General features: G+C 38.0%; 1 protein-coding gene across 1 annotated transcript; it reads left to right on the plus strand.

Annotated features, from left to right (window-relative positions):
• Positions 1 to 7,239: 7,239 nt before the first annotated feature.
• On the plus strand, positions 7,240 to 8,181 carry LOC308355722 (olfactory receptor 10K1; the record flags this gene model as incomplete). The annotated part of the gene is made up of 1 exon (XM_080824163.1): positions 7,240 to 8,181. One exon carries the CDS (start codon positions 7,240 to 7,242, stop codon positions 8,179 to 8,181), a length of 942 nt encoding a protein of 313 aa, XP_080680289.1.
• Positions 8,182 to 10,382: the final 2,201 nt, after the last annotated feature.

Here is a 10,382-nt window from a genome sequence, read left to right on the forward strand (position 1 = left end):
TCTGTTTTTGTGCCAATGCCATGCTGTCTTGATGATCACAGCTTTGTAACGTAGCTTGAAGTCAGGCATTATGAAACCCCCAGTTTTAGTTTTCTTTTTCAACTTTACCCTGAAAATTCAGGTTTTTTTCTGGTTCCATACAAATTTAAGATTGTTTGTCTCAGCTCTGTGAAAAATGTCAATGTTATTTTGACAGTGATTGCATTGAAAGTATAGATTGCTCAGGGCACCATAGCTTTTTAACAATGTTTATTCTTCTATTCCATGAGCATGGAATGTTTTTCCATCTCTTTGTGTCTTCCATCATTTCTTTCATAATTGTTCTGCAATTTCTAGAGTATAGATCTTTTACCTCTTTGGTTAGGTTTATTCCTAGGTATCTTATGGTTTTTGGAGCTATTGTAAATAGAATTGATTCTTTAATTTCTTTTTCTTCAGTTATACGGTTAGTGTATAGAAATGCAACTGATTTCTGTGCATTGATTTTGTATTCTGCCATGTTGCTGAATTGCTGTATGTGTTCTAATAACTAGGGGTGGAATCTTTTGGCTTTTCCACATAAAATATCATGCCATGTGCAAAGAGAGAGAGTTTGACTTCTTCTTTGTCTTTTTGAATGCTTTTTATTTCTTTTTGTTGTCTGATTGCTGAGGCTAGGACTTCTAGTACTTTGATGAACAATAATGCTGAGAGTGGGCATCCCTGTCATGTTCCTGATCTTAAGGGAAAAGCTCTCATTTTTTTCCCCATTGAGAATGATATTTGCTGTGGGATTTTGATAGATGGCTCTTATGATATTGAGGTATGTTCCCTCTATCCCAGTACTTTGAAGAAATTTAATCAGGAAAGGATGCTGTATTCTGTTGAATGCTTTTTCTGCATCAATTGAGAGAATTATATGATTCTTTTCTTTTCTTTTTTTAATGTGCTCTATCATGTTGGTTGATTTGCAAATGTTGAACTACCCTTGCATCCCAAGAATACATCTCACCTGGGCGAGGTGAATAATCCTTTTAAAGTATTGTCAGATCCTATTGGCTAGATTCTGACATGCTAAATTTATTACATATTATGATCAAGTGAGACTTATCCATGAGATTCAAGGACAGCTCAACATATCAACATCAATCAATGTGGTAGAACAGAGTAAAGGAAGGTGAGAAAAAAAATCACAATCAGAAAAAAAATACAGAAGGAACATTTAACAAAGTTCCACTTCATTCATGATTAAAACTCTTAACAAATAGGGTATAAAAGTATTTGTGTAAAATAAAATATTATTCTGCCATGAGAAAGGAGATTCTCCCATTTCTGACAACAGGATGAATCTGGAGGAAATTGTGTTGAGTGAAAAAAGACACACACACACACCACATAATGATGTGGTGATCATTGATGATGATGATCATGATGTGATCTGAAAAAGTCAAATTCATAAAAGAAGAGACTAAATTGGTGACAGCCAGGGACTGGAGGGAGGGGAAATGCAGTGATGGCATTCAGGAGTAACAAGGGGAACAAATGTTGGTTACAAAGTTTGGATAAGTCCCAGAGGATTAATGTACAGCATGGCAATGGTAGTTAATAAGTCTGTATTATATACTTCAAATTTGTTGAGGTTGTTGATCACAAGTATTCTTCCCTCACACACAGATCATAACTAGGTGATGTGATTTGTACAATAAATAGTCATATTTTGGTAATCATTTCACAATACATACATATATCAAACATCATGTTATAGGCCTTAAATATGTACAATATTGCAAAGTTGGAAAACATTTCAAAATAAAAGACGAAAATAAATTAAAAATTTTAAAGAGAGAAAAAAAGTATTGGCTCTGTCATCAGGAAAGTCAATATACTTAAATGGAAAACAAATGATATATAGACTCTGGAACAAAAAACCAAAAACTTAGAATAAATGTACCTTTCAAAAGTTGAAATTGAACGATTTAGCTGTGTTCCTCACAAGGATACTCACAAAACGATCTGTCTGTAACTTACACATCTGTAAGCTGAATTTAATTTTTTATATCAAGGACATGTTTTCAGAAAAGTAAAATCAACACTGTAGCAATCACACACACACAAAAAAAATAGGAACAATTACTCTAGCTAGTGTAACAAGACCCTTTCTGCCTGCAGATCACCTGTACAGTAGAACAAAGTAGACCATGGTAGAAATGGCCAAAGGCAAGCCTCAATTTCCAGTTTTGTGTTTCCTGGCAGAGGCAACACTCTTGAGAAATAATGCCTCTGAACTGTACAACTCAACCTTGCATGTGTCAGTCATTCAGGGTGTAATGGAAGGAGGGGTGTCCAACTCCTCTCCCACTGATTCCCAGACTCACATGTTTGGTGCTGGGGAGTGGGCACAGTACCTTGCTTGGAAGATGGAGTAGACTCAAAGGGCTCGATCAGGAAGGGTCAAACACTTGGTGCTCCTACTGAGCCTTCAGGAAGAAATGTCTTTATTCCACCAGGACACCTCCTTTGAGTGGTGAGATCCAAAGAAGGAGCCCTTTTCCCAGTATTATTCACTAAACAATCATGGTTTTCTTCCTGACATGTGAGGTCATTTCTGTTGCCAAAAATGCACAGATGCATTACTGAGCTCTCCTCTCTGTCTGTCTGTACTATTTATCTCTCTTTGCTCCCACAGCCTGCTCTTTGTTACTACTCAGCCACCTTACTCCTGGGAAGAGTGAGCCTCTGTATGACCCATCTTTTTCAAAATTGTTTTATTCTTCCATGTAGACTTCAGAAATGTGACTATCGGTTGCCTTCATGATTCATGCTGGGATTTGAACTGGATTTATACTCATTTTGGACTTGCTTGGATGAAAGGGAGAACTTTATGTTTAGTCACTCCACTAAAAAGCATTTGTAGACAGAAAGCAATTGAATGATAGAGCTCACTAGACTGATGATGCTTGTTAAAATTCAGGTTTTGTCAGAGTATCCCAAGGTCCCTAATGAGAATGTCTTTGGACAAGAACCTGAGAAGATGAATTTGTAATTAGGCCCTCCTTTGAATCCATTGTAGACTCAGGCTAATTATGCTCCTGGCTCCTTCTCCCCAGGTTCCCCAGAAAAGGCTACCTTTGAGAACATGGTGACATTAATTCTCCAACATAGACTTGATGTCTAATTAACCCCAAGACAACATCTCCAGTAGTAGAGCTAGCCTCAAGAGTCCAGCAATCAAGTACATGCTTCTAATAACCACACTGTATGCTGGTCACCAGAGCTTCTACAGACAGTGAGTTTGACCCAGGGTTCTGATGGGTGGCAGAGGCTTGCTCTATTGATGGAGATGAGAGAACTTCTATTCAGGGCAGATTCACTCTCTTCTGGTGTCATTTCTTCAGTTTCCAATCTTTGGCTTAGAATCTACTTGCCAAGGGATCCCAGATACTGAATAGCTCCTTCTGTCTGAACTGAAAGGAGGAGAGCGATGTAGGTGCTGACAGGACAGCAGGAATATCGATGTAGTCTTGGGCTCTGTGGGGTGCGAACCTGAGTGATGGGTAGAGCTTGTGAACATCAAGCTCCTCAAGGAGGGCAGTTTCCATAAGTGAGAAGGAGAATCAGGGGCTACTTTTAACTCGAGGTCCTAAGAGTGATTAGGTGTGGTCCATAGAGTTCCATGAATTTTCACAATGATCAAACTAGGTCAGTTTGGTTCCCAGCTAGATTTTCTTTTCTCTTCTTTCTGACTGGTTGACTCATGGATTGAAAGAAACGGATCCTGAATCACCACTTCTCTCTCTGCCATGTACTCAGGGAAGTCTCCTTTTAGCTATAACTGAAATCTGATGCTCAGACTCCACTTTAATAGGATAAGTTCAGGTTTTTTGTGTTTATTGAAGAAGATAAAAATTTTACTTCTTTGCTCTCTGTTGCTGTCTATGTAATTTCTCTTGTTTTATTGATTGATGTTTTCCTTAAGAAAACATCTGGGTATCTCTGGGGCACCTGGGTAGCTCAGTGGGTTAAAGCCTCTGCCTTTGGCTCAGGTCATGATCGCAGGGTCCTGGGATCAAGCCCTGCGTCGGGCTCTGCTCTGCGGGGAACCTGCTTCCTCCTCTCTCTCTGCCTGCCTCTCTGCCTACTTGTGATCTCTCTCTCTGTCAAATAAATAAATAAAATCTTTTTTTTTTTTTTTTAAATCTGGGTATCTCAAAAGTTTTGCATTTGAAAAACATATAGATTTGCCCCCTTTTGGAGGTACCCAGGACCCTTCTATGCCAAGATACTATTTAAATCCAGATTATATAATATCCAATGGGGCATCTAAGGATGAGAAAAATAAGGTATGCAAATGTCATCTCCTAGAATTGTAACCTGAATGTCCTCCATAGGTTCTCAAATATAAGGGCACTTCAGGGATCATCATTTAGAGAATCTAGGACTCCCTGAGTTGAAAAGACCCTTAGGGTCTAAACTCTCACCCTAAGCAAAACTCCTTCTGTAAGGTAGTGTCCAAGGAATTTCTGATTAAGTACTTTTCCATGCCTCTGGTCAATTCATAACACTTGTTGCTTGCCCTAGCCCCTTAGTTTTAAAGTAAGGCAATGGGATATCCTTACTTTATGTGTGTCTTAAATTAAGTGTCTTGGTCAAAGTTACTCAAAGCTACTTAACATAGAGTTCTTCTCGTGTCACACAGAGGGATCTTTTACTTGACTTTAATAGCCTGTGGGTATTTGGCTGGAAGATCTTTTCCTTTCTCTGCTCTTGTATCTTTCTATTCAGGGTACAGATTTATCAGACTGTAGTGGTCTCTGATGTTTTCTGGAGCAGATGAGCGCTGCTTCCCCAGATGGACTGTGCTTCTGGGTTCCCATATACCACAAAAGGGCAAATATATCAATAACACAATCCCTTTAGATGGTGGGGTAATATTAATAGTATGTAAAAAAATGTCCACATAACTGAAATGAGCTGTTTCATGGGTCTGAGTGACAAATCATTTACACAGTAGTTCTGGATTTGGGTAGATACAGGTACTCCTTCAGAATCAAGAGAATTATAGCCTCTGTGGCCTAATCTATATGATATACTCAGTAGCATTAGGATATGGTGAGAATTGGACATGCATTAGGTGAATGGAGACCCAGAAAAATCTTTGGAAAGTGCCAAGACAAGGACAAGCAATGTGTATAAATATAGATTTACCTCACTGTCTTGAAATACAGAAATCCCTTTGTCCTGGTGAGAGTGTTATGTATGCACACTGTCTCGTTGAATTTTTTTTCTAAATATAGAAAACATACAGCCATTGTACACATATATATTTATGTAATGGGGATAGACATGGTAAATATATACTTTATATGTAACAGAACTATCTTGATAGCTAAAGAATGACAAATCCCTGTTATTTGTTAAAGAGCTTTCAAACCAGCCAATGTGAGTATCCTCTTTTTAACTTCAAATAAGTGAATAATTTTATCTATTTAAGTTTAGGACCAGTCTCTAGCAAGTAAGAATGAATGAAAATTCATTATCTCAAGTTCTAGGGATATATAGGAGTTTATCATCATTTACCTGAGAATCTAGAAATCTAGTGTTTACTATTGTCTAGAAGAACCCAAAATCTCAAATTCTGGTAGCAGATGCAAATGATTCCTCAACAGAAATTGATGCATAAGTATATAAATATATTGAAAAGTGTAAATAAAAACTAGATGCATCTGATAGAGGCCAGGTGATTTTGCTTACAGGAAACACTTTCTTTACTTCCTACTCTTGGACAATCGGGAAATACACCCATGAAAAATTATCTGATATTAGTCATAAATGTTACCTTAAAAATGATCCTTTCTAACAGTTTGCAGACTGTTTTTAGTAGCAGAATATTCAAAAAGTATCTTATATTGTGGATATAATAATCTTGTTGGCATAACAGTATGTAAAAACATAAAGTCTGATTTATGGCACAGCACAGGTACCTGGAAAACTGACCAATTGTCCCATTCTTTCTCATGCTCTGTGACAAGCTCTGAGCCATTTTTGGAAAACTGTTCTCTGAGATTTTCTGAAGCACAGAAAATGGGGAAAAGGAGGTAAACTACAAAGGCCACACGTAATGAATCCCTTTCTACCACCCTGGTGACTCTTCTTTTCCTGGAACAGGGGACATTTTTCTTTAAACCAGTATTGTCTTCTGTTCCACTCTTGACAAGATCCCAGTGCGGAGCTTCCAGGAATGTCCTAAGTACTCATTACTCAGTCTGTCAGAAATAACACCAAAGCTGGTTTTTTTTTTTCTTATTGTTTTGGTTATTGCCATAGATTGGTGTAATAAATAATTGACGTAAGTATACGTTGTTCTTACCACATATCCTAGCATATAAGAAGTCATCAACAAACACAATGCTCTGCACACATTTGCTGGGGATTTCTTCCTCTCCCTTCGCATTTTATGGTTGGACAAACTGGGGTTCACACGCTGTGTCCAAACACAACTCATTCCGTCATTCCATGACCTGATCATGTTCAGATTGCTAAAATCAAACACGTTTCTTCACTTTGGAAGAGCTAGTTTCCTGGGGGTGATAGGCAGCAAGAAATCCCTAAGTAAGATACAAGTAAAACCAATGAGACAGATCCTTAATCCTTGGCTAGAGAGAGACCACGGTCTTAGTCTCAGAGAAGTCTCCTAAGTGGCTGTCCGATCCTCTGTTGTATGTTTAGCCTTAATTCTTTTTTTTTTTAATTTCTTTTTTATTTTATTTTATTTATTTATTTATTTTTGTTGTTGTTTTATATTTATTTTTTTATTTCTTTTCAGTGTAACAGTATTCATTGTTTTTGCACCACACCCAGTGCTCCATGCAACATGTGCCCTCCCCAATACCCACCACCTGGTTCCGCCAACCTCCCACTCCCCGCCCCTTCAAAACCCTCAGGTTGTTTTTCAGTGTCCATAGTCTTTCATGGTTCTCCTCCCCTTCCAATTTCCCTCAACTCTCTTCTCCTCTCCATCTCCCCATGTCCTCCATGTTATTTGTTATGCTCCACAAATAAGTGAAACCATATGATAATTGACTCTCTCTGCTTGACTTATTTCACTCAGCCTTAATTCTTTTCTTGGCAGACTTTCCGAGGGGGAATGAAGGATTTACCTGCCTACAGACTTTGTGCTGATTTCCCCACACATTTTTACTCTCCTTCCTGGATCCTGGCCTCTGTCTCTGTCCCTGACTGTCCTCTCTGGAGGTGCTCTGCATGGAGCCGGGCAATGAGACCCTGGTGAGGGAGTTCATCTTCCTTGGCTTCTCTTCTCTGGCCGGGCTGCAGCGGCTGCTCTTCATAGCCTTCCTGCCCCTCTACCTGTTCACCCTGGGCACCAATGCCATCATCATTTCCACCATCGTGCTGGACAGAGCCCTGCACACCCCCATGTACTTCTTCCTTGCCATCCTCTCCTGCTCTGAGACCTGCTACACCTTCGTCATTGTACCCAAGATGCTGGTGGACCTGCTGGCCCAGAAGAAGACCATCTCCTTCCTGGGCTGTGCCATCCAGATGTTCACCTTCCTCTTCCTTGGCTGTTCTCACTCCTTCCTGCTGGCAGCCATGGGTTATGACCGCTACGTGGCCATCTGTAACCCTCTGCGCTACACGGAGCTCATGGGACACCGGGTGTGTGTGGGACTAGTGGGTGCTGCCTGTGCCTGTGGCTTTACTATTGCACAGATTATCACCTCCATGATATTTCACTTGCCCTTCCGTTCCTCCAACCAGCTCCATCATTACTTCTGTGACATCGCCCCTGTCCTCAAGGTGGCATCCCACCACTCCCGCCTCAGTCAGTTGGTCATTTTCATGATTGGTGTATTCGTCTTGGTCATTCCCCTGCTACTTATCTTGGTCTCTTACATCCGCATCATTTCTGCCATTTTGAAGATCCCATCCTCCACTGGCAGGTACAAGGCCTTCTCCACCTGTGCCTCCCATCTCATTGTGGTAACTGTGCATTATGGTTGTGCCTCTTTCATCTACTTGAGGCCCAAGTCCAGCTACTCTTCAAGTCAGGACACCCTCATATCTGTGTCGTATACCATCCTCACTCCACTGTTCAATCCAATGATTTACAGTCTGAGGAATAAGGAGTTCAAGTCAGCCCTTCGAAGGGTAATGGGCCAGACTTCATATCCTATTAACTAAATTAATTCATTAGAATTATATTTTAACTATTCAGTGAATTATGTGCCTTTTATTTTATCAACTGTATGCCTATATTCATTCCCTACTTTAGAGTTTAGTTATTTTATCTTTCAACTTGTCATAAGTTTTTATTAATATTTTAATAATTTTTCACAGTTTCACTTATTTATTTGAGAGAGAGAGGAGAAGCAGAGAAAGAAGGACAAGCAGACTCCATCCTGAGCCTGACATGGAGTCTGACATGGGGCTTGACCCCACAATCCTGAGATCATTACCTAATCTAAAACCAAGAGTCAGACACTCAACTGACTAAGCACCCAGGTTCCCCGATATTTTGTTAATTTGGGGGAAATATTCCAATTGTTTCTTTTCTAATATCTTTAATTGTGCTTTTGTTGCAAGTAAATATTTCACTTTATGCAGTCAAATTATTGATTATTATGACTCAGAATTTGTCATCATCTTTAAGTTTCATTTTCAATTTTTTCATTCAGTTGTATTATTTTTTCTAAGCATTTAAGTTTTTTACATTGTATTGACATATTCACAAGATTTTTTAACACTATGTGAGTTAAAGATTCAAATGGGTTTTTCTCTGTATCTTGAAGAAGTTGTTATTGTATGGTGGGTTGAGATCATCTCATGTTTGAAGATTTGTTGAGATTCTGTGAAATAATACAGGCACAGTATCTTTTCTGAGGCATGACCCTGTGGTAATATTCTTTATTTCTTCTAAGAAAAATAACCCCTATAGCCACTTTTATTTTTACTAGATCATATATGGAATTTAGTGTTCTACAAAATTATTCATTTCATCTAGATTCTCAAAATTCTTTGTAAAATTTGTACAAAATATTCTGATATTTGAAAATTTCTTAGAAATGATTTTTTCCTGTTCCATTTTATACTATGTATATTTGTGTTTACTTTTTTTTTCTTGGTTCATATAGTGGTAATTTGTTTTGTTTATTGTTGTCAAAGAACTTAACATACATGTGAATGAACAGATATATTCTAGTGTTTTTTCCCCATACCATTGTTTTTAATTTTGTTTGTATTATTCAACTATTATTATTTGTATTTATGTGTATTATTTTTTGCTTTGAATTTTTCTTTAATTTGTTGTTCTATTTAAGTTTCTGATGCTTTCTATGTACTTCCACTTTTTAATCATATGCATATACATATGTGTTAATAATATATGTAATATATATAACTAAGCCATGAAATTTCCTCTCATCTCTGTTTTAAATTTAATCCACATGTTCTGCTACATGGAGTGTAATTTATATTATTTCCTGGAACTTATTTCACTTTGGTTTGTATTTCCTTTTGACCCAACAATTATTTCACAGATTTTAAAATTCTCAGGTGGAAAAGCCGTTTTTCTCTGTTAGTCATTGGATAGTTTATCACACTGTCATTAGGAATATTGTTTGTATTCTTGCCACTTTGTGACCTTGGTTGAAATTTTTATTGTGACTCAAAACACCGCCAATATTCATATATACTTCACGTGCCTTGATAAGAATATGTGTACTCCCTCATTAGAACACAAATTCCAATAGATACTTCTCTGATATACTTCACTATTTCCTTGCTTAGCCCTACTAACTTCTTAGAGATATTTTTCTTCCTGCTCTGTTTATGAAAGTTATCCATTATTAGTGTTTCCTCGTAAACATCTTACAGTTTCTCTCTTACAAAGATTGCACCTGTGTTTTGGAGGGGGGGATGTAAATTCATATCTATTATAATTTCATTGTGAATTGTAGTTATTAACATTAAAAAAGTATTTTTTGTTACTGTCTTTTGTTGTTCATTAATACTCCTGGTCTGAATATTAAACTGTCAAGTATCCAGATTCCTCCCTTGTTTAGTTTGTGAGTCATGGGCATAATTTCCCATCTCTGTATTTTTAGTCCTTCTCTATCATTTCCCTCAATGTCTAGCATTTGCCCTATTTCCAGCCCAAGTGTCTGGACTCACTGGGGGAGGGAATAATACGCCATCTGAAAATAGGAGGACATTCTACCAAAGGAGACATCTAAGCTAAAACCTACCTCTACCAGGGTGCCCCCACATTTTTCTCCATGACTCAAATTTACCTTGTTTATTTGTTTATTGAACAAATACTAATCATGCTCACACTATATTCTAGGAACAAGTATGTTTCCCATGAGTCTGAAACACTTATGCTG

This window comes from Martes martes, assembly GCF_963455335.1.
Source record: "Martes martes genome assembly, chromosome: 15".
Lineage (NCBI taxonomy): Eukaryota > Metazoa > Chordata > Mammalia > Carnivora > Mustelidae > Martes > Martes martes.